We start from the raw sequence: 23,974 nt of genomic DNA, 5'->3' as shown, positions 1-23,974 counted from the left end.
AATAAACTCATTGCGTGCGTTAAACATTTGCAGTTTTTGTTTTGTTTTTAAATAACAGGGGCAATAACAGTTTTTAAACCAAATTAGGATACTGAGACAAGACAGTTGCCAAGGTATTTTCGTGTCATTTCAAGAGACAGGACAAATGTCTTTAAAATACAAAATATTTATTTTGAAAACGTCTTTATAAGAGAAAAAAAAATAAACATACAAATTGTTTGGTTACTAGCATACCACGCTAATGCTAGGAACTAACAATGGAAGGGAGCAGAGTCGAGGATGCTGAGAGGCAAAAATGACTTTTCTTTTTTTTTTTTTTTTTACATTGCACCCCAACAAGGGGCAGACAAGGGCCAGGGAAAGTGGCACTCGTGGTGAAATTTCCTCTCGCCTCTTTTAGAAACGTACATGAGCATTCGGGGTGGGGGGCAGGCATGTGGCAACCATTATTATTATTATTTTTATTTTTTTACAAAAACACAAAACCAAAAGCAAATATAGTGAGTTTAATACACTTCTGAAATACAGTGGGGACTGAAACTGTTGGCATTGATATGGTTGATGGTGTGGGGGGGACCAAAATGGAGTATTCCAACCTTCCCAAAAGTCAACAGTGTGCTTCTGAAAGCCACGGAGAACATGAACAATAAACGGGGGGTGGGGGGAAAGTGTGGTTTCTGCTTTTTGGAGCAGACTTTGAAGGCTGAAGAGGTTGAAGTGGTATGTACTGTTCTTCCTTTTAATCTTTTTATTGTGGTTGTACAATAAGATTCCCTGATGGCCTAGCTCGGCCGCTGAGTTTAAACGAGATATCAAAATAAAATAGGGGCAGGAAAAAAACAAAAATGTGATACTGTCCATTGAGGGGAGGGAGGAGGGGTGCGTCTGATAGGTGGCGTGGAGGGGCGATCTCGCTCGACTTTAGTCGTCTTCTCCCTCGTCCCCGTCTTCAAATGTTACATAGGCTGTTCAAACACACACACACACGCACGCGCACACACACACGCGCTTCCTCCAGGGCACGGTCGCAAGTCTGCTCTGAGGACGAAGACAAAAAAAAAAAATGACACTGAGCATATTATCTATCATCGTCGTCGTCATTTGTGTGCGTCAAGTGTTGCTTTGAACACGCAAGTCACCTATGTCAGCTTCTTGGCTTTGTTGTAAAGCGAGTCGACCACTTTGCTCATGTTCTGTATGGTTTCCAAGGCGGCTTCGTACGTTTTGTCCACGGGCGGCTCCTCGAAGATGATCAGCACTCCTTCGCCCTGGTCCAGGATTCCTGAGGCCACCACCCCCCCCCAAAAAAAATAATTTTTTAATCCAGTTTCATCAATGTAGCTCACTTGAATGTATGAGTAGTAGAAGCCTTGTGAATATTTTCACAACCAAATCCAGCTGGAAACGTTCCCCCCCCCCCCCCTCGTTTTTGTTTCCTCTGTCCATCAACGAAAATAATCATGCTGTGATATTTTCCTTTCATTTCATCTCTACATGCTCGTTCAGTGTATATCACAGAAATATTGAGGAATGATCGTACCGTGAAACTTTTTATCCAGAATCATCTGTGATAATTTGCGCTCTACATCCCCCTTTGAAAAAAATAAAAATAAACAAATTCAAAATCATCATGAGCAATCACTAACGAATTTAGAGTTGGTGGCTCATTTGAGTTGACTTACCTTTGAGAGTTTGATAAGACCTGATATGTGTTCTATCTGGAAAAAACAGAAGGAGAAACACGTTAAATGCTACAAGTAAGAAAATGGCCTTAAAAAATATGTAGTAAATCACAATATTTCATTCCTTTTCTTGTCCAAATTTAGATACCATTATAAGATACTCATCAAATGAAGGAGCAGTTATGCAATATGATAAGGTGATTATTAGGGTTTCCACAATGAATATATTCCAGGGTCAAGAGGTTTAACTGCCCTAAACAAACACAGTGCTGCTCAACAACTGGCAAGCTGACATCATTCATGGCTAGTCATATGTATATTAAAAAAATAAAATAAAATAAATAAAAAAAGAAAAAATAAAAAATAAAAAAAACCTAAACATAATAGCACAGTATGCACGCAACTTTTAAGCCATTTAAACAGCCTTTCCCGGATCTTCAGATGGAGGCAAACAAAAACGTTTTGGACAGAATGTGACCTGAATCATGAATTTAAACAAAAGTACATCCCAATCTTAATTTATCTTCTGTGACGAATGACGAACATCACTGCGGCTTACTGAGGCGTTAAGACGTCTCCATGTATATCCGAATGCGTGTATTGTACTGCCCCAAGGTGGCCAAGACACAGACACCAGAAGGAGCAGCACAATGTCCATTGAACTGAAGCGCAAAAAAAAAACAAAAAAAAAGCAAATACTGTTTAATTCTTTCCATTCTATCTAATGACATCATTACTGCATGTTTTTATAAAGTAGAGCGCCGTTAAGTCCTCTCTTCGGACGGTCACCTGCACTCTGGAGAAGGGCTCGATGACCCTGATGAGGTTCTGTTCCAGCAGGTTGTCGTACAGCTTGGCCAGGTGAGTGTTGATGATGGGGTCGTCCCTCAGCTCCGCTCTGTACTCTGTGAGGGCCTGCATGAAGGGGCGCGCATGCTCGCTTTTAAAAAGAAAATCGAAGTAAAACTTTGCATGGTTCTCGAAGCAGACAAATGGAAGCCTTTTGTTACCTTTTCAAAGTCCGCTAACGACCTGTTCTTGCTGGCCTGAGCCACGCATTTCAGTGCGTCTGTCTGCAGGGGGCGTGACAACAACTGATGCATAAAATATAAACAAAACAAAAAAAAACAACTCTGGATGAGCAGCAGAAAAGAAACTTACCTGTCGTCCGGTGTATCGCAGGGCCAGTTTCCCGCTGATCAGAGCTTGTACCTCCTCCGGTCTGTGAAGGAAACAACAATTAAACAAAGAAACAAACAAATCCAAATGACAAGCCGCATGACAACGAGGACAATGCATCCGAGCGTCTACGTACGAGTTGAGGACAATCTTGCAAAGGAGCATGTATTTGAGGGCCGTGATGGCTCGCGGGCTGTCGATGGAGTCGTAGCCCTCGAAGGCCTCGAAGAAGTAAGAGTAAGCGGTCTTCCAGTCCTTCTCCTCGGCCGCATGGATGATCCCTGCACGCGAGACACAACAAAATATCCTTGATGACAAATGTTTGGGGGGGGGGGCAAGAGAAGAAAGAAAGAAAAAAAAAAAAAACTTTTCATATTTTTCATATAAAAAGGCACTTCACTTGTGCTGCAGTGTTAGTAGTAGAACACTAAACGTTATCCACTGGAAGTTGTATTTCTTGCGATGCAGCGGGAGTGCGCTCGTGACGAGTGAGTGACAAATGATTGACACCCTGTAAGTCAAATCTTCTGTCCCCGACTGGTTGCTTTTGCTGCGGGCGCAGATGTTTCTTGTATATCAAATTCGAGGTACATGCTGGCTGATTCCCCCCACGGATGATATCAGTTGTCATGTACAACTGTCAAGTAATATTGACCGTTTGAACAAAGATGACAAAAAGTGTTTTTTCCCCCTAAATTCCCCGTTATAGATCCAGATTAAAAAAAATAATAGTAATTATCTGATTTCCTGTTTTCATCAATTTGACCCTTTTACAGAAAACGCAAATGACATTATTCAACACTGGCTTTGCTTTTATTTTTTTCCCCGTTTTGGGGTTTAGCTTTTCCCTCTCTCCTGATACTAAACAAGCTTTGAAACAGTTGTGTTTTTTCCTGCAACTTCAACTTCCCAAAATATATATTTTTCTTTACAGCTTTTGGCAAATAATGTCCTCTTTTTCGCAGTTATGTTGTTAATGGAAGCGCTTTGAACATCGGAAGCCAGACACACGCAAAAATAATAATAATAATAATCATTAAAAATAAACAAATCAAATCCCCCCCCAGCCCGAATAGAGCACATGACTATGACGACGGTCGGTCCCACCTGACTGCATGTCCAGCGCCGCCTGTAGCTTGGGAGGACAGTAGATGGCGTTGGCGGTGGTGCGGGCCGAGGTGAGCGCGGCGCGGGCCTTGGGCAGGTTGCTGAGAGCGTGGTACGTCTTGCTCTCCAGCAGCTGCACCTCCACCAGCAGGGCCTTGTCGTCCATCTTCTTTAGCTCCAGGAGGAGCTGAGAGCCTGTGGCGGGCACGAGAATTGGATCATTTTTAGATGTCTTTCCAAAAATAAATAAATAAAATCTTCATTTCAGAGCACATTTTTAGAGAAACGGAAGGAGGAACCTAACCACAAGAGGAATTATTCAAAATTAAATAACTCCACAAAATGAATTAAGACATTTGATACAGTGGTACTTCGACTTAAGCAATTCGTTCCGTGACCATAACCGCAACTGAAATCCAAATCGAAAATTGTGGCACTCAAGCAAGTCAAGGTATCACTGTATTTTTCTTTGTCTGCCTCAAGTCTGATATCAGATGCGCATTGAGAACGACCGAATGACGGGTGCTCTAAATAAAGCGAATAATGGGACGTCAAGCAGTGCCAAGGAGAGCACTCACCCAGCGCCAAGGCCTCCTGGTACCGCTTGGTGTCAAAATAGAGTGAGATCAGTCGAGCCTGAGGGCACCAGAAGAAATAGAAAATAGTCACAAAAATGATTCACATCAGTATGACAGGACAGAGAGAAACTACAAGTCCTTACATCGACTTCAGCAGCATTTCTGACTTGCAAATCACAATTATGGGATGTATTATTAGTTTGAGGAGACAAAAAAAAAAAATGCCGCTTTTAGGACGTGAACGCAGTGAAGCATTGGATCAATTTGAGTGTGTTACAACACTCCCACTTTCTTTATGTTTGGGGATATCACGTTTATTTTCACTATCACAACGATTATCAAAGTGTCGTTTGAGTACCAATAGTGATACGCGGGTTGTCATTATTGGTACGCTGAATTAAACTTTAAAAAATGTTTTTTTAATGCAGTACATTTTTACAAGTACAGTTCAAGTTGTATTTAATTTAGTAGAATACAATTTATTCGCATTTCATCTTTAAGATCTTTCTTTAAACATTTATTCAAGGACAATTATTAACTTTTATGTGTAACACAATTTCACTGAATCATTATTATAAGGCTGTCGTCACCTCGAGAGCTTGTCGCAAGAAGGTCCTCTTCTCGGCCTTGGCCCACTCGATGCATTCCAGACACAGCTCGACTTCCTGGCCCGTGGCCGCCTCCATGTCGAGGAACAAGTCGAGCAGCGAGCGCACCAGCCGGGCCGCCTTCGCCTTGCTGATGGAGATCAGGAACGGCCGCACAAATTTCAGCAGACCGCCGAGTTCTGGAGAGGCGACGGCGGTCATCACGAGAGGTCGGCGACTTTGCCGTGAGAATGTAACGACACATTTTGGAGTTCAAACGTTCACCTGCCGCCTGTCCCGTCTTGGCCAGCAGCGTTCCCAGCTCCAGGATGCTCTGCTCCTTGACCCTGACAGCTTCTTCATCGTTCTCCTGGACGTCTCGCCTCACTGCAAACACCATTACAAACACATCCAGTTAGTTCTGTCCAAATATGATTCGCCAAAGTAATTCCTTTTGATCCACAGTCGATGACAGGCTGTGAAACCGGATTGGCCTTGTTTCCATTCAAACACATATGATCACATCATCTCATCATACCTCGTAAGCCTCGCCGTCACTCCATTTTCCAAATAGTTTGGCGAATAGGGGAGCTTTTCAGCAAATAGTTTTCGGGTTAGGGTGACTGTATTCTTCTATGCTTCAAAGCCTTCTGACATTTCCAAAGTGTCTTCAGGGCAATTTGGAACAAAAGCAATGCCGCATTTACCCTAAAGGGAACCATTTCACTTTCGTTTGTTCAGTTCAAAGGCAGGTACCAACAAGTAAGTTTCAGCAAAGTGTGTGTTATGAGCAGTGGTGGGAAAGGACACAATAAAAACACTTCATTACTGTACTGAAGATTTGTCAAGTATCTGTACTTACGTATACATTTTTCTGGCCACTTTTATGATATACATTTTTTTTTTTTTTTTGCTTACTTTTACTCCCTATATTTATATTATATATTTACTCCCAGTTTTCTGTACTTTCTCAAAATAAGATCATTACTCTTTTTTCCCCCTCCCAGAGTAAGAACTACCAGATTCAGGAATTCTCCATCTAACCCGGAAAAAACACATATCGGTACGGTGGATCTTTATTCTGTTATCATTCGTTAATTTATCCTTTTTATTCGCAAACAAAGCTATGGGAACAAATTGTTTCGACAGCATAAAAGCCTGAGCCAACACTCGATAGTAGTGGTAAAAAAAAAAATATATATATATATATATATAGGAATCGACAACTAATTAATTTTCAAATTAAACTGACTACTATTTTGATGGTCGAAGTACAAGCACGATAGGTTAAAAAAAAAAAAAAAAAAAGGTTTTCATCGTTATTAAAACGGGAAGAGGGGAAAACATTTTTGCATTTGTACTTCTGGACATTTCTGAGCCTGTGCTTGTTGTTTTAACCTGAGTAAAAGGAGTCGAATGTCTTCTTTCCCCACAAAGTCTCTCTAGCTGAAGCCCAGCGTGAGCTAGTTGACAGCTAACTGGGCTGCTGTGACAAGGCAATTTGACGGCAACCTCGCCATCACACGCATTATTACACAGTGCACCTTCAATTCTCGGCTTTTTTGTTTGTTTGTTTTTTTTAAAACAGAAAAACATCGGGACAAACGTTGGCGGAACAACACGATCCCAAAAGAAGAAAGCAAACAAACCAAAAAAAAAAAAAATGGCATAAAGCTCCCCAATCACTGTCGCGGTGACAACAGGCTAATAGGACGTTAGCCACTTAGCAACACCGATTCGCGAATGTTACATATGAATAAAAGACGAGCAGGTCGGTTACGGTGAAATATTTGAAAACGACACATGACACAAGTGTGAGACGTTAGGCCTGCTCGCGGAGCGGCTAGCTAGCTAACGTCCGTCCACCGGTAGCGTACGGTAGCTCCCATTCTGCAGTGAGTCAGCACCGCGCCGCCGGCTCGCTGCTACCCGACTAGCGCCGGCCCGCAAGCGACAAAACGTCCGCCGTGTCGCGAGGTTGCCCCCCCGCACCGTCCACAGAAACACGCGACTCGTACCTATCGAGTGCAGAATGTCGATGGAGGCGTCGCGGTCCGTGCTAATGAGAGACTGAGCTCTCTGAAACTCGACCACTGCTGCAGCCGCCATCTTCCTTATTCAAAGTGCAGCCTGAATGAGAAGTACGTGTAGGACGTGACGTCCCCGCGCCGGGTGCATGCCGGGAAATGAAGTCTTACGGCGAAACGGCCTTTTTTTACGATTTTATTATCTTTTTTATTTTTTTACTTGGGACAAATGAACTTGTTTCTTGTATCATGTCTGGTACAGAGTACCTGAAAGCGATGCTTGAGTAAAAGTAGAACAATCTTAAAAGATAACGAGTCGGACTGTAGAATATTTACTGTATAGTTTACTCTACACGTAAAACAAGAATAATTGCACGTTGTGTATTTAAAACGAGCACGTAGCTTTGCCTTAGTAAGGTCCGTTTCGCTAACAAACACTGCAAAACGCCAGAGACGGGGTAACAAATAGCATTGGTGTTGATCTTCGAGCAACTGATGTTTGAACACAAACGGCGGAGCAATACATGTAGACAGATAATATAGTAATATTCACAGCAATTCCATCAATGAACAATTGCTTTGGATTTGATTTTGTAGTAATGAGTAACAAAGATGATTCGGGGGAAATTGCAGGAAATGTATAAATTTACTTAAGAAATGTAACGAGTGAAGTCAAAGTGAAAGTTGCCAGAAATATAAACAATTAAGTAAAATACAGATGTGTGAAAATTCTACTGAAGTACAGTAACAAAGTATTTGTACACCATTACATTACAAGCCCAAAACGTGCAAATACGTCGCGATGCTATCGCAAAGTCGATTTTTCAGCGACATGTACTTGACTACATTTGAAACAAAATATCCGTACTTACGCCTTTACTATGCCGAAAGAGGCTCATCATTTCGTTTTCTAACCATTTCTGTTGTTTTCATGTGCATTGTGCATAATTGACAGTAAAGATGCATTTTTAATTTTGCACTTCCGTCCATTTGAGAGTCTGCATCTTCTTTTTCTTTTTCTTTTTTTTTTTACTTTTACCCATTTAAATCCATACTCGTACTTTTACCTATCTATCCATCTAAATGAGCAGTTTTTCCGATTGATTTTGCCCTCGGGGAGGGTAGATTAGTGTCAGTGTGCCTCGAATTGGGTCAAACGCGAACGTCGTCCAATCAGCGGACGCTTTGGTGGTGCGTTCAAGGTGCTCGCCGCCGATGCGCTCACACTGCGCCTGCAGGGCTCCGCGGTGTGCAACGCCGTTGTAGGAGGACCGCCGCCTTTGCGCCATCAGTGCACAACACAACACTGCACGCTACGCACGACACTTCTTCTTCTTCTTCTTCTTCTTTTTGTACACATCAGCCAGCTCGCAGCATCACGGAGAAGGAGGAGGAGGAGGAGGAGGAGGAGCGCATGATCCCCATCCCCAGCATCCTCTCCAGCTGCACATCCACTGCGTGTTTTCCCATATAAATACACTTCATATTTTTTTTTTTTCTGGGATTATTGCGTCTCTCGGCGGCGTTCGAACGGACCGAGATGCTCGTCGGTCGCCGTTCATGAGGGGGAAGAGGCTCGTCTTCATCCTCGTCGTCGCTGCGCAGTCATTTGAAGATCTGGTAAGCTTATTTGTATCTTTTTTTTGTTGTTGTTGTTTTTTTTTTTGCTTGTATGTTATGCCCGATCTTGTAACTGTGTTGAAGCGAGGATTTCTTTTTTTTTTTTTTTTGGTGCTATAAATAGCCTCGTTTCCACATCGGGCTCAGCTTCAGAACCACGGAGAGCATCCGTCAAAAAAATCATCATCATCTTTACGCTCGGTTCACATTTACATTTTTTCATTTGAATTTTTTTCCTCCTCACGGATGAAAGTGATGCACGATGGTCGGCTTGGCCGAGGACGATTGGACCGAGAGAAATACTGTAGCTCCTCGTTTAATGACAATAATCACATCCATACATCAACGCATGCAAATCTATCGGGACGGTGTTTACAATTCCGGCGTCCATTTTAGTGATGCTGCATGATTCAGTCACTCGTCGGCCATTGCACATCAAATATGGATTTGCGCTTGTGAACTATGTTGAGGGTGTGTTTTGTTGTTGTTGTTGTTTTTATTTTGACTGTGTAGCGCAGGAGCAACACATGATATAGTGTTGATCATTGCTTGGGATTATCCAAGCAATGATCCATCCATCATCTGCTGCAAGGCGTGCGCGCGCGCGTGTGTGCGCGCGCCTAAATGAATGTACTCCAGCGCTGCTGCAGAGTCCGATCGATGCCGCTGATAAGCTGCAAGGGACAAACAGCAGCTTTAACAAGAATGACAGGAAAACTAAATGTGTAGACACATCCAGGCAATTCGCAAATCACCCACTGGCTGATTTTTTTCTGTTGAAAATAAACTATTAGCAGAAACAACGCACCTATAAGATTATTATTATTATGATTAGAAATGAGAGTATCCATATGTATGGGTGGGAAATGGAATACAATCATAGTTTGGGTTTAGGGTACATTTGGGGTTTAAACGATTCGTGCCGTTCATAAATTCATTGACATTTTTCTCAGCTAATCACACTTTTGTGTAACACCATCGGAGGCCACAAGACGGCGCCAAAGCTCTGGCCACTCAGAAAGCAGTAATTGGTGTCAAGGAAGTATCGGCAAAGCGATATAGCTCGACTGAGATATACTTCCGTTGCATTAAAAAAAATAATAAAAAAAAAATAAAAAAAAAAATAAATATATATATATATATATATATATATACACATCAAAGCATGTTATATTTATAAAGGTAATATTTGATTTAAGATGAGTTGGAAATGATTTGGAATAATTATTTGGGGTATACAAAGGATTAATTTTGGCCATTACAAAACATGTTTTTTTTGACGGAGGTCATGCGGGGTAGGGCTCGTTCCTTGTGCCGCGCGAATAGCGGGAGTTGACCGTATTCTGTAGACGCCACAATATGGCGGCAAAGCATGACGTATGTCGAAATGAAAGTCCTCAGCTCACTTCAAATAGTTCCTTGTCAGCAATGTGGCACCAGATGGCGCCAATGGTTTTGGTTGTTTTGGCCTGAGCACAACAACTGTGAATAAACGGAGGATAGGTTCAACCCAAAAATAAGAGAGTAAGTGAATTTGCGAGTCCCAATCTGCAAATAGGCGGGGCTTCAGTGTTTACATTTTTGTTGTTTTTGCTATTTGCGTCAGATCCCCAAATAGCGAGGCTTCGCTATAAGCAGCCTTTATCGGTCTGATTATTGATCTTGTTGCCTTCCGGCAGCCGCCATCTGGAGAGCGAAAGCCGAGCGAGACAGACGAGGCGCTCGCCGTCCCCTGCCGAGATCTTCCGTCGTCTCCTCACCGTCGTCGCCATGGGAACCGTGCTGTCCCTGTCACCCAGCTACCGCAAGGCGGCCCTGTTCGAGGACGGGCCGGCCACGGTGGGCCACTACACGGCGGTGCAGAACAGCAAGAACGCCAAAGACAAGGGCCTGAAGCGCCACTCGCTCATCAACGTGCTGCCGTGGAAGCGCATCGTGGCCGTGTCGGCTAAGAAGAAGGGCTCCAAGAAGGTGCAGCCCAACGGGACCTACCAGAACAACGTCAGCCACCTGAACAACGAGAACCTGAAGAAGTCGCAGTCGTGCGCCAACCTGTCATCCTTCGCGCAGGACCAGAGCACGCCGAGCGCCACCAAGGCCTCCAACAACAACGCCTCGGTCAAGAAGGCCCCGGCCCCGGCGGTGGCCGCCGCGCCCGGGACCCCCAAGCGGGTGATCGTGCAGGCGTCCACGAGCGAGCTGCTGCGCTGCCTGGGCGACTTCCTGTGCCGGCGCTGCTACCGCCTCAAGCACCTGTCGCCCACCGAGCCGGTGCTGTGGCTGCGCAGCGTGGACCGCTCCCTCCTGCTGCAGGGTTGGCAGGACCAGGGCTTCATCACGCCCGCCAACGTGGTTTTCGTCTACATGCTGTGCCGCGACGTGGTCTCCTCCGAAGTGGCCGGCGAGCACGAGCTGCAGGCCGTGCTGCTCACCTGCCTGTACCTGTCCTACTCCTACATGGGCAACGAGATCTCCTACCCGCTTAAGCCCTTCCTGGTGGAGAGCTCCAAGGAGGCCTTCTGGGACAGGTGCCTGTCCATCATCAACCTGATGAGCGCCAAGATGCTGCAGATCAACTCCGACCCGCACTACTTCACGCAGGTCTTCGCTGACCTCAAGAACGAGAGCCAGAAGGAGGAGGAACGCAGTCGCCTGCTCATCGGCCTGGACCGGTGAGATGGGGGCTGGGATTGATGGTGGTTGAGGGGGTGACTAACTTTATTTAGAGTATTTAATAGAACTGCCTTACTTCTTTGAATGCGGAAATATTTTTAAACAAAAATAAATGAGACAGACTCCTTGATAGTCGCAGTAGACTGAAAACAGGTTTGCATCAAAGTCAATTCCCAGACTAAAACCCTATAGAGTATGCATTTTTCTGGCAAAACAGGAGACTGAAGGGAGTAACGCTCGGGCCTGGACCGTTAATGGGAGTCGGGAATAATTAAAATAGCAAATAAGAATATCATTTAATAAGAAAGCATAAAGTGACAATTTAAAGAAAAGGCATGCTTTATGGGGTTTAAGTCTGGAGATGTAGTTCAACGTGCCACAGGCTTGACGCAGTTACTGCAAGCAGTTTGGTTTGGTTTAGGGATATTACCTTTAGTCTCATCTGTAGCAGCTAACATGCATGCTCGATAGGGTTTTACTCTGGAGATTGACTTTTCTTCTTAATTACTTGTCTATCTGTTCCAATACCTTTGCTCACATGAAAAACAAAGTGGAATTAGGGTATCCAAAAGACACGTTTCAAGTCAAGCGTCTAATCTTTGCCCCTGTCGTGTGGCCCGCAGGAGGGCCATCGCTTGACTGGCGCTCGTCATCGCACGACAACGGTGAAATTCCCCCACACCCGCCGCCCGGCACTCTCTCTCCCGTCAATGCGGGCTCACGTGGACTTTGGCAAGTCCGGGAGGGAACGCCGGCTGTGGCGTTGAGGACTCAAGACTTTTTTTGTTTTTGGGGTCGGGTGGGGGAGGGGGGCGGCGTTCTCTTAGATGGGACAAAGCGGGCAGTGCTGCGATGGAACGATGCGTTGTCAGGACTTTTACTCGGCCAGAAGACGACAACCTTTTACTTGTTTTTCCATCTATTACGACAAGTTACTGGATGTTTTCGCAGCTGTGCAGAGCATATTTATTACTTTTTATTTATGGCTCTTCTGGAACAAGGTCATTTTATTTGTAATAATTGATGATGATGATTAGATTTGTGTGTTTTTGCACGCGCGCCAGCGACTTTCGTGCAGCAAGGAGAAAAACTTCCTCCTCTTCTTCTTTGGACTTGCTGATCTGCATTCGTGTTGATTTTAGCTCTGCCTGCTAATGTGATGTTTTTTGCTACTTACTGTGCTCATCATCCACCGTTAACAGTGCCATATCTTCCATTACATGCTCCCTTAAACTGATATCTACTCACTTTATTGACATTTAGGGGCTCATTACACGTCCATGAACGTTTTAGTGGAACGTTTGTCTTTTGTTTGGTGGGAATGAAGATTGCTTCTGGTTGGAGTGTCAGGGATTTATCATGGATGACCTTTCAGGAACAATCTGACTAGCACCATAACAACAACAACAACAACAAAAGTAAAAACAGGAATAAAGGGAAAGAAAAGACAGAAGTTCTTGATTGGCATTGCAATTTTTTGCTAGCTAAGTTTCATCTCAGTGGCATACTTCCACACCTTCCCGTTTTTTATCCCGGTATCACATTTCTCCCCCATTTTACACCGGCGTCGGGTTTCTCCCGTTTTGTACTTCCAGCTTCAGATTTCTCCCGTATTTTGCGCCGTCGTCTGATTTCTCCCGTACTTTATGCCTGCATCACATCACATTTGACTGCTGGTGTCACATTTTTCCTATCTTATGCAGCGAGTGTCTCATTTATGCTGGAAGTTACTTCCAGTGTTACATTTCTCCCATATTTTACTGCGCGTGTCACATTATTATTATTTTTTTTTAACCTTTCCTGTTCAACTGCTCGGTCATGCGTTCGGTGGATTTGTAAGGATTTAAAAAAAAAAAAAAAACTTTTTTTTAATTGTTGGAACAGTTTTGCTGTGTATCACGAGAATTTTTCCATGTCACATTTCTCTCGTATTTTACTGCCGGTGGCAACTTTCTCCCGTATTTTGCAAAGTCAATAGACAGAGGGAAGGTTGGCAAGTGTGCTCAAAAGGAGAGGTCACATTTGAAGAAGATTACAACAGCGCTTGGCAGGAAGTCACCAGAAATTGTGCTAAAGAGGCTTTTATGTGCATAATCCAAAAAATAATACATCACAGGAGTACACGCATCTCCAACTGCTGTATTTTAAGATAAGACGGCCGCGTTTTTTTTTTTTCTTCTATCTTCTAAAACTCTCCTGTTCTGATCCTTTTGAAGGTCATTTAAAAAGTCAGGTTTCCACCAAGCAGTTGTAGGCTTGGAAGTGTCAATTGTGAAGTTAGTTTTCTTTTGTCTTCTTTCCATTCTCTGTCCACCAATCAACACATTTCAGTTTTTTTTTTTTTTTTTTTTCCCTTTAGGTACCCGACAAATGCGCTTGATAAGTTGCATGGAAAACATGGTGACTGAACTAAATCAAACCGGTGGAATACGGTTCCACTTTTTGGCAGCCTTTGAAAGGATACCAACCGCAGTGGTACGGTACGCAGATGCAAAGGAAATGCAAACAGTTACCAAGATGAGTTTCCCTGCTCGGTGGAAACGCGCCTAAAGGAATTAAATGTAAACAAAAAGCACATTTTAAAATCAACAAAAAAGCCTCTCGCTTCAAATGTTCCACTCCCCTCCTCTCTGCTCCTTTCATCAAATAGTTTGACAAGATGCAAAAATTGGGACAAAAGTGACGATTCTGTGTCTGTTGTCGTGTAGCTTGTCCAACCCCAAGTCCAATGAAGTTGGGATGTTGTGTTAAACATAAATAAAAACAGAATACAATGATTTGCAAATCACGTTCAACCTATATTGAATTGAATACACTATAAAGACAAGATATTTAATGTTCAAACTGATCAACTTGATTGTTTTGAGCAAATAATCATGAAGTTAGAATTTTATGGCTGCAACACGTTCCAAAAAAGCTGGGACAGGTGGAAAAAAAGACTAAGAAAGTTGAGGAATGCTCATCAAAAACCTGTTTGGAACATCCCACAGGTGAACAGGCGAATTGGGAACAGGTGGGTGCCATGATTGGGTAGAAAAGGAGCTTTGTCATTCACAAGCAAAGATGGGGCGAGGTTTACCTCTTGGTGAACAAGTGCGTGAGAAAATAGTCCCAACAGTTACAGGACAATGTTCCTCAACGTACAATTGCAAGGAATTTAGGGATTTCATCATCTACGGTCCATATCATCATCGAAAGGTTCAGAGAATCTGGAGAAATCACCGCATGGAAGCGGCAAGGCCGAAAACCGACATTGAACGCCCGTGACCTTCGATCCCTCAGGCGACACTGCATCAAAAACTGACATCAATGTGTAAAGGATATCGCCACATGGGCTCAGGAACACTTCAGAAAACCAATGTCAGTAAATACAGTTCGGCGCTACATCCGTAAGTGCAACTTCAAACTCTGCTATGCAAAGCAAAAGCCATTTATCAACAACACCCAGAAACTCCGCCGGCTTCTCTGGGCCCGAGCTCATCTAAAATGGACTGACGCAAAGGGGAAAAGCGTTCTGTGGTCCGACGAGTCCGCATTTCAAATTGTTTTGGGAAATTGTGGACGTCGTGTCCTCCGGGCCAAAGAAGAAAAGGACCATCCGGCCTGTTATGGACACAAACTTCAAAAGCCAGCATCTGTGATGGTATGGGGCTGTGTTAGTGCTAATGGTGTGGGTAACTTACACATCTGTGAAGGCACCATTAATGCTGAAAGGTACATCCAGGTTTTGGAGAAACATATGCTGCCATCCAAGCAACGTCTTTTTCATGGACGCCCCTGCTTATTTCAGCAAGACAATGCCAAACCACATTCTGCACGTGTTACAACAGCGTGGCTTCGTAGTAAAAGAGTGCGGGTACTAGACTGGCCTGCCTGCGGTCCAGAGCCGTCTCCCATTGAAAATGTGTGGCGCGTTATTAAGCGTAAAATACGACAACCGAGACTCCGGACTGTTGAACAGCTGAAGCTGTACATCAAGCAAGAATGGGAAAGAATTCCACCTACAAAGCTTGTAACAATTTGTGTCCTCAGTTCCCAAACGTTTATTGAATGTTGTTAAAAGAAAAGGTGATGTAACACAGTGGTAAACATGACCCTGTCCCAGCTTTTTTGGAACGTGTTGCAGCCATAAAATTTGAAGTTAATGAAACAAAAACAATCAAGTTGATCAGTTTGAACATTAAAAATCTTGTCTTTTTTGTGTATTCAATTCAATATAGGTTGAACATGATTTGCAAATCATTGTATTCTGTTTTTATTTATGTCTAACACAACATCCCAACTTCATTGGAATTGGGGTTGTAAATAAATAAAAGCAGAGGAGATCGTGTGCGTGTGAATGCATGTGTTTGTACAGAGGATTGTGTGGAAAGGAATCTGGTGGGAAGGGGGGGGGGGGGCAATGGAGGGGTTCAGGGCTGTAGACATTCAAATGTCACATTTTTCCAAAAAAAACAAAAAACAAAAAACAAAAAAAAAACAAAAAAAAAAAAAAAAGGAAAAAAGTTGTTCCCAATTTCATTTCCCGGTTTGGCTTATTTTCATTTATTTTTGTACTGTGATGAAAATAAAATCCAAATAAAAATGCACCGATTGTTCCACACATCGATGTGTGGGTTTGTGCAACGTAGGGCTGAGTCATGAACTGATTTTACTGTTGAACAAAAAGAAAATTGGGCACAAAAAGCATTAAAATAGCGAACAGTTGGACATGTCCATTCAAAAGTTTAGAGAAGGTCAAATTAAGTTCACATGTAAAGGGTTTGAGTGTATTTTACTTTTTCATGAGTCGTGTATTTGCAATGGCTCAGTAAAAGTTGTAAAAATATTGACCGACCTCATATTTAGTCCGGTTCTTTCCCAGTGACTCCTTTAAAAGCGCTATCTGCTCAATTACACACACACACGCGCACAAAAACGTAACTCGCCACTGGGAGGCAAAAGGACGCGAAGGCGAGTCACTGAGTCAGCGGCCAGGAGCGCTAACCGGTCATCACGGGGGGAGCCATTTAAAGCGGCTCCCGGTGACTGTCACGAAGCAGCGGGAGGTGGCGTTGTCATGACGACGACAAGCGGACGGGGGATGACGGCCGGATGGTTACGGGTGACGGGGGTGGTAGCGTTAACCATGTCAGTTGAGACAAAAACAGGCGTCGGCGATTCATAGATGATATGACAATTTTTAATACAACTCAAGTGCCTGGAGAAAATAACTTTTGCACCAAAGACCACAAGAAGTCATGAATGTATTGTTTATTCCTATGACAAATATATGCAGAAGGGATTTCAAATGAGGCACATGTGAATGCATGTACATACAATACACGCACAATAAATTACGGAGAATGACGGCAATTTGGCGCACGACGCACACACGGGGACGACCGAGGACACGCAAATGGCGCGCACATACAACAGGAGTCATTTTGAAATGTGCACTTCCGCATTGTAAGGATTGGTGAGAAGTGGAGGACGGAGGGGAAGAGGGACAGTCCGAGCCAGGGAAGGAAGAGGGGAAGGAAGGATGGAAAGGGGGCAAAGTACGGAGGGATATGTCGGGTAATAGCGATAAAGGCAAAAGTCACAAAGGCAACAACGGGAGGAAGTATTTAGTCGAGACGGGAGAAAGGAACAAATTAGGAAGGAAGTGATAAAGGAAGGACAGAGGAAGAAAAGGGAACAAGTGGGGGAGGAAGAAGGGGATAGAGGAGGTTTTCCTCCTACTTTTCCGCTTTTCTTCTTCTTCTTCTTCTTGGCGTGACTGTGTGTCGCTTCAGAGGCCGAGCGGAAAGTAACGACATAACGAGCAGATCGAGGTCTCGAGCGCACGCACTCTCCACTTCAGCTCTGCGCCACTGAACACAAACCACTACTCACTTTACAAACACACTTTGTCACACGACATGACGTACTACATTGTGTGTGTGTGTGTCTCTCCTTTGGGTTCGTGCATTGGCACCTGTTAGCATGTGTTAGCACGGTGGCTAACACACCCTGACATGAAAACGTGTCATATTTGATTCCACTGAGGTTTCCTTGATTCATTTTTGACAATTGAGACAAGTGAATTTACGAAATGCAACGTTATTCTTGTAACACAGTAGTGCCTTGGGATCCGAATTACCCGATTTACGTGTTTCTCGAGCTGTCTTTCCGCTGTTTTTGGTGCAGCAAACACATAGTACTCACAGGCATATATTCTTTATCCTCTACGAAAAACGACTCATATTACTGCAGCTCACCGAGCCACTTACAGTAGTTGTGAAACTCTTCTATGTTTGTGTCTGCATGACTGTATTATACTGCCCCCGGTGGCCAAGTCAAGCCCACCAGAAGGCGCTGCATGGAACAAATCATGCACAAACTGTTTAATTCTTTGCATTCTATATAGTTATGTTATTAAGATATATTTCTATAAAGTACAATATTATAGTGTTACTTTCATCATCAAAAATTCAAAATTTAAATTTTTAATTTTTTGGGGACGGAGGCTAGAATGGCTTAATGGCAGAAAGAGAAAGATGGAGAAAAGAAAGATGATATGACGGAAAATATTAAACTCGAATTTCAAGGCACTACTGTGTATCAAGCTTTTTATCCTGGAAAAAAAAAAAATATCACATTTATTCTGTTCTGCCATTTATTCCCAAAAAGGGACTCTATTCCTGCACTAATAAACTTTTTGTTCTAAAATAACTTTATTGATGCAGGGATTACAGATGTGATGATGCAATCATAGCAACGCTTTCAATTGGCCAAAGCTAACATAGGGAGGAGTCACTGGTTATTATGTTTGTTTTATTAGTGCGCCAGTCCTCATATGCACAGTAGTAACGCACTTTTTTTAAACGATACGATTATTTTGTAGACCCCCTGGGACCATAGTTTGAGAATCGTTGAATTAGAGACTCCAATAAAGCTAACGTAAGTGTTTTTGGTAAACCGGAGTAGCCGATGAAAAAATCACGCAAGCATGAGGAGAACATACGAGCTGAGACTCCCAACTGTGAGCCACTTGGGCACTGTGCTGCTGTTTGTGTATTAAATATGTATTAAATGTGTGCTGCGCATGACACTTTTAAATTAAATCGCAGATGTGCTCAGCACATCGCAGCAAAAAAACCAAAATAAAAAAAAAAAAAAAAAAAAAAGATAAAAATCAAGAAAAGCCTTTGGCAAGGACGACCATTTACAATTATTGATCTTCCACTTTAAACCCTTCATAAAAAGTTATTCACCTTCAAAGTGACAACAAAAAGCAGTCAATATTGCACAAAGCAAATAAAAAAAAGAGGGAAATAACATCACTTTGGTGGATGATCCAGCAGTGCTAACTTTTCAAAGCTGTGATTGGGCGATTGAGTGAACCCCGCCCAAAACAGACAAGTCAATCACCTTCCCGGCCTGCTGGGGGGCGCCGTCGTGATCGCCGCCCCACGCCGCCTTTCAGTTGGCGGGGACGGCCAACACGTAGCCGGCGCGGCTCTTGGTGAAGTCGGGCTGCGATTGGTTGATCTTGGGCTCCACCACGACCGTGCACTTCCTGCCGTTCATGCTGCACTGGATGGGGCTGGAGATGTTCACCTGCAGCTTCCGCCGCTCGCTGTGCAATGCAAGCAAATGTGTCCATCAATTAAATGTGCACAAATAGACACGCACACACACACAAACATTTTCACCTCAAGTCGGCAGCAACTTTATCCACTTTGACCTCCAACACGCTGCTGGTGAACATCAGGCAGGCAACATAACGACCGTGAGTTTGGGCTAAAGACACAGCAAAAGCGCTGCAGGAGTGTTTCCATTTCACCGACTGGTTTTTAAAGAGATATTTTTATTAGAAGGGATATTTTATTTATGCATTTATTATAATTATTAATATTGTATTATCATTTTATTGATGTAAAGCACTTTTGTTTTTGTTTTTTTTAGAAATGTGTAAAAAGTGATTAAAAAAAAAGTGAAATGTGATTTTTTTTTTTTTTTTAAATATCCCGCTGATTGAGTTGAGTTTTAGTTTTTGGTTGGGCTGGGCAATATGTCCTTGACACTACATTTATAGGAAAAAGAAAACAAAAAACAAATCACATTTCTGATTTGAATCACTTTACACATTTCTAAAAAAAATAACGTTATTATAATATGTTATTTAAAACAAGCACAACAAACAAGTGCAAACAAGAGCTTTTTGTTTTTTGATGATTTGAAAAATCTCTTGGAGAAATGCGTACCAGTACTGTATGTCCTTTTTAAAATGTTTTTAAAAATAGCAAAAAAAATGTCCAATGTCCTTCATTCAACCTCTGCAGATAACTATGACCTGGATGAATGAGTCAACAAAGAAAGAAAACAACATATTTTAAGCAAGCATATTGGTATTTTTGATTGAATTGATATTGTGACGATAAGTTAAAAATGACTTGGGCAAACATGCTATCTGTCTTTAACGTCGTACAACGAGCCGTCAAACTGCATGGATCAATACGCCTATTGTCTTTTCTCATGTCGGTGCAAGTGAGGCAGAAGATTTGCTGTTGGGAAGCAGATACCTCAGGTCGAAGGTTTCCGATCAATCACTGCTTTTGCAAGCTATAAATGAGCACCCTATCTTTGGCAATGTTCAGTGCGAACATTGTCCATGTTTTCCTTCCTTGGGTTTGTTGAAAATGATTCGGCTCCAACCAAGAGCCAAAAATGGTCGGCTGGTAGTACATGAAGCAGGAAGTCGCCAGCTGGCTACCAAAGGCAAGTCAGACTTTCCAATCCTACACGAACTCGAGACAAGCCGCGGCCCGATGACAGCGACTTGTTACGCAACCGCAACAAGCCGCTCACACTCGGAAACCCGCACAACTAAAGTCATGAACGCAAACACGCCGCCCACGCCGCACTCCTCCACAGAGCCGCTGCGTGTAGCTTCGGTTGCAGCGGAAAGGGAGAAGTCGCTGCCGGTTGCCACGGCAACCTGCGCCAGCCCAACTCCTTCATCTGTCCTGGCCGCCAGCCAACGGTACTGTGCGTGTGCATGCCTTGCTGAAATGCCAGAAGGATGGATGCCGCGCTCGGTGTGAAGGGCAAACGCGGTGACGATTGCGCAGACACACACACACACACACACACACACACGCACAAACTCCAAATAGATACGCAATAAACTCACATTGTGTCAATAAATAGAATACCAGATCCTTTTTTTGAGGTCACAGGATGATCTTTCTTTCCCGGCAGGCCGTCTGAGCTGCTTTGACCTCCCCCAAGGCAGACTTGCACTTCACTGGCCTCTCAAACAGGAAAATCAATTCTTTCCTCCCCACCAATTGCATTTTCCCCCACACACACGCACGCTTGTTGTTGTGACTTTGCCGCATGAGCTCACGTTTCGCAACTTCACCGGCACGCGGCACAAGCTTAGTTAGGCAAGGGCCGACAGGCGGGAGAATGAACAAAACAGAAAGTCGACTTCGCCCCGCGAAAACTCTTTCACAGTTATGATGGAAATTGTCGCAGCTGTGTGCAATTTCACACAGCACGCCACAATCAGATCATTAGTTGGTGCGACAAAGAATGGATGGCGACAGATGCTTTCGATCCCACAGCAATTGGGACCTGAAATATAAATATGAATGAAGAAAGTCCAACAATGCTACACAGATATTTTCTCAAAAACGGTCATCACGTTGAGAAAAAGGAGTAGGATACAACTAGCGAATTTAGCCCTCCGACTACAATTACAATGAATCAAGGCCAATCAAAAGGTTATAATCCCCATGAAGGATTAACTGCGCAGCTGCTGGATTATTCTGCATTAGTTTGATCCACGCGCAGCTAATTAGCATGCGTGTAGATACAGTACACGCCAAGTCCTGTCCTGTTAAAGGGCACGTGAAGGACGAAAATGCTAATGAGAATCGCTACTCCTTGTTATTCATGTATCCGTGGTGACAGAGCACAAAAAAACAACAGATCGGCGAGTTTAAATCTCACAGGCGGACATTTTGTTATTCATAAAGACCTTTTCACTATGTTTGTAAAATAGAGGCACCAGAGTACAGAGTTTTCTTTTTCTTCTTCCAATTCCCTTCAAAAAATATCAAAATTACTCCAGCAGAACCTGCGGGTGAGAAGGATAAATGGAATAGATGTCATTATCGTAGTAGCCAGCTTCTAAACTGGGAACAAAAATCATCATCATTTAGTTTGCGAAAGGCAGTTTCTCACGGGTATCTCAAAAATGACTTGAGTCATTTAGCCAAACATAAGGGTTAGCCTGCTAACATCAGCTCGATAGCATGCTATCCGTTTTAGTGTCGAAAGAGCACATCTGTGCCATTAATCCCAGAAATATAGCGATGAGCATGTTAGTTATTGTCTGACGTCTATTTTTGAATTAACATATCTGTGGAAATGTAAACCGTGGCCGGTGTCGTCTCCCTTCAAAGCAATTTACCACACTTAACATATTTTTGCTTGAAACGTCACGCATTCGAATTCAAACGTGAAAGGTCTAAAAACGTCATTCAAGTCACTTTCCCCTGTTTTCTCAGCTCGGCCAAACGACAGAAGCGTTTGTTTAATAGCGGTGACATCGGAGCTCAAGCCACCTCGAAATACGTGACGCCGAGGTGAAAAGCTGTAATAGTATGTCCAAGAGGCAGGGTTGTTGTCGTTGTTCCTATTAGGACGTCCAATTCTCACAGGCAGACATGTCCTTGCTTGCTGACGGCCAAGCGGCTTCCCACTTTTGTCCGACTCGATGCTCAGCTCACCGGCAGCACGGCCTCGCTTCAGGAGCTGAGCATCGACTTTCTCTCCCTCTGGAATGCATTTGATCGATTGTGCTTTCTTTACGTCTACTCGCTGACCTGCCATGAACCGTGCTGTGCCGAGGAGCCTCCGGCGAACAAGTTTATTATTATTTGCCCGGAAACGGCTCAACGTGTGATCATTTCCAGTGCAACCATTCCTGACACGCCAGTGAATTATTCACAAGAAGCGATAATAGTACAAATACTCTATTACTCTACTTAACGTCGCTGTGAAGTCAAAATAAAGTGAACATTGGGATTGTAAATTTGATACGCCGCTGGCAACAGTGTTAACAACCCTGACAAGTTTGAATGATGGGGGGGAAAAAAAAAAGTATGTAAAGTAAGGCTTCAAAATTGTGAAAAATCAATCTATTGTCTCTGGGCTCAAACCCTGCGGGCATGTTCACTGAATGTGCTAAACTGTCAAACAAATAACACAAATCTTTCGAACGCTTACGCACCCCTACATGTTTAAGCTCCGATAATATATCCGCTTAAAGCCCCCGGTGGCTAAAATGTATCCCGCGGGGTCGTCACGGGGCTTCCCGCGGCGGGACGAGAGGCGTTAGCTGCCATCTAGCTAGCGAGCCTAAGTAACTTGTAACCACCGATGCGAACGAAGGCGCTCAAGTTCTTATATAGTGGGGGGAGCGGGGGGGGGGGACCGATGTAAGTGCGCCATTACAGCCACCCTCCAAAAAACATAAGGGAAACTGAAATGATAAAAAATAGTTTAACGCTAGACTATTACAATTAAGTACGACATAGTTCTCAGTCTTTGCACGTTTTCAGCAATTATCTTCAAACGTATTGTATTTAGAAATCTCAGAATTCACTTTACAGGGTAAAGTCAGAATGAAATATACTTAAACGATTTGAATCAGTATTTCTATTTTTATCAGAGTTGCTTTAGTAGTAGCTGTATTTCGACTTAAGTACAGCATGTGAGTACTTTGGCCACCTCTGCCAGTTACACAGTTGAAAAGGGAAAAACAGCAGCAGGTGATGTTTTTTTGGATGAGCGTCATTCGCTCATTATTTTATTCACGCATCGCAGGAGCTGTTCAACGTGTCGTCCTCAACCTGCTCCATTGTTTGTTTTTAAATAAGAGTGACTCCAAAGAGAGGAACAAACACAAAAGGAGCGACACGTGGCGTGACCCTGCAGGAGGTCGCCCCCACGACATGTGGACTTCGACTGTCCGCCCTCCCGCGGGACGTCGGGTGAATGACGCGTGCCAATAACAGCCGTTGCCGTGAATCCGCACACGCTGCTCAAACAAACGGGCCACCTCAGCGGAGGAGCGGGAAGTGAGGCAGAACCGGAAACGCAGAAAAACCGGCGGCGTCTGTCTCTGGAGGGACGGACGGTCGCACTTCGCAGATGGCGGCGGCAGGGGGTGTCCAACGAGCCTTTGTGCCAAGTTACTGTTATTCATTCATCTGCGGCTTCCGGAACCCTCCCGGCTCACGAGGCTTGACGGAGATCAATTAAATCCATACGCGAATCACGTCCGTGAAACGCTAAGTGAGAGGCCGCTCACAGGTCCACTTGTGATCATTAAAGACGATCAATGCTAAATGTGACAAAGAACAGGCCAACCAAGACGGGGGCGCATTACAGGCGCGAGCTCGCCAGGCCTCACTAAAGGATACGCAGCGGTATGTATCGGGACACCATGCATCCACTGTCTTGTCCTCATTTCTTCACAA

At 43.7% G+C, this 23,974-nt stretch overlaps 3 protein-coding genes across 5 annotated transcripts in view; 1 reads left to right on the top strand and 2 right to left on the bottom strand.

The window, feature by feature from the left end:
* Positions 1–150: 150 nt before the first annotated feature.
* On the bottom strand, positions 151–7,292 carry psmd11b (proteasome 26S subunit, non-ATPase 11b). 2 transcript variants are annotated; one of them, XM_061755742.1, is made up of 13 exons: positions 7,152–7,292; positions 5,419–5,520; positions 5,137–5,333; positions 4,547–4,604; positions 3,969–4,163; positions 2,998–3,142; positions 2,844–2,904; positions 2,693–2,755; positions 2,472–2,597; positions 1,683–1,718; positions 1,541–1,592; positions 1,140–1,282; positions 151–1,038 (listed from the first exon to the last, which is right to left on the bottom strand). In XM_061755742.1, the coding sequence occupies exons 1-12, from the start codon at positions 7,240–7,242 to the stop codon at positions 1,140–1,142; spliced, it is 1,269 nt and encodes a 422-aa protein (XP_061611726.1). In that variant the 5' UTR covers positions 7,243–7,292; the 3' UTR covers positions 151–1,038. The 2 variants fall into 2 exon arrangements, with proteins under 2 accessions (XP_061611726.1, XP_061611727.1); XM_061755743.1 differs by having other exon boundaries at positions 151–1,033.
* Positions 7,293–8,354: 1,062 nt separating this feature from the next.
* On the top strand, positions 8,355–12,906 carry cdk5r1b (cyclin dependent kinase 5, regulatory subunit 1b (p35)). Of its 2 annotated transcripts, XM_061756836.1 has the most exons (3): positions 8,364–8,780; positions 10,460–11,452; positions 12,077–12,906. In XM_061756836.1, exons 2-3 carry the CDS (start codon positions 10,551–10,553, stop codon positions 12,090–12,092), a joined length of 918 nt encoding a protein of 305 aa, XP_061612820.1. In that variant the 5' UTR covers positions 8,364–8,780; positions 10,460–10,550; the 3' UTR covers positions 12,093–12,906. The 2 variants fall into 2 exon arrangements, with proteins under 2 accessions (XP_061612822.1, XP_061612820.1); XM_061756838.1 differs by lacking the exon at positions 12,077–12,906 and having other exon boundaries at positions 8,355–8,780; positions 10,460–11,456.
* Positions 12,907–16,691: 3,785 nt separating this feature from the next.
* Positions 16,692–23,974, bottom strand: part of myo1d (myosin 1D) — a 39,451-nt gene continuing 32,168 nt past the window's right edge. Inside the window, exon 22 of the mRNA XM_061756829.1 lies at positions 16,692–19,056. Within this exon, the coding sequence (XP_061612813.1) occupies positions 18,900–19,056 (157 nt within the window). The 3' untranslated portion in view covers positions 16,692–18,899. The remainder of the gene's footprint in view (positions 19,057–23,974) is intronic.

The sequence above is a fragment of the Phyllopteryx taeniolatus genome, chromosome 19 (assembly GCF_024500385.1).
Source record: "Phyllopteryx taeniolatus isolate TA_2022b chromosome 19, UOR_Ptae_1.2, whole genome shotgun sequence".
In the NCBI taxonomy this organism is placed as follows: domain Eukaryota; kingdom Metazoa; phylum Chordata; class Actinopteri; order Syngnathiformes; family Syngnathidae; genus Phyllopteryx; species Phyllopteryx taeniolatus.
This window is presented reverse-complemented; position numbering and strand designations above follow the sequence as displayed.

Bases quoted from the DNA above. Each gene is read 5' to 3' on its own strand.
- psmd11b (XM_061755742.1), bottom strand. From the start codon at position 7,242: ATGGCGGCTGCAGCAGTGGTCGAGTTTCAGAGAGCTCAGTCTCTCATT. The intron at 2,598-2,692 runs GTAACAAAAGGC...CCCTTCATGCAG, and splicing joins CGTTAGCGGACTTTGAAAAG to GCCCTCACAGAGTACAGAGC. The intron at 1,593-1,682 runs GTAAGTCAACTC...TTTTTTTCAAAG, and splicing joins GTCTTATCAAACTCTCAAAG to GGGGATGTAGAGCGCAAATT.
- cdk5r1b (XM_061756836.1), top strand. From the start codon at position 10,551: ATGGGAACCGTGCTGTCCCTGTCACCCAGCTACCGCAAGGCGGCCCTG.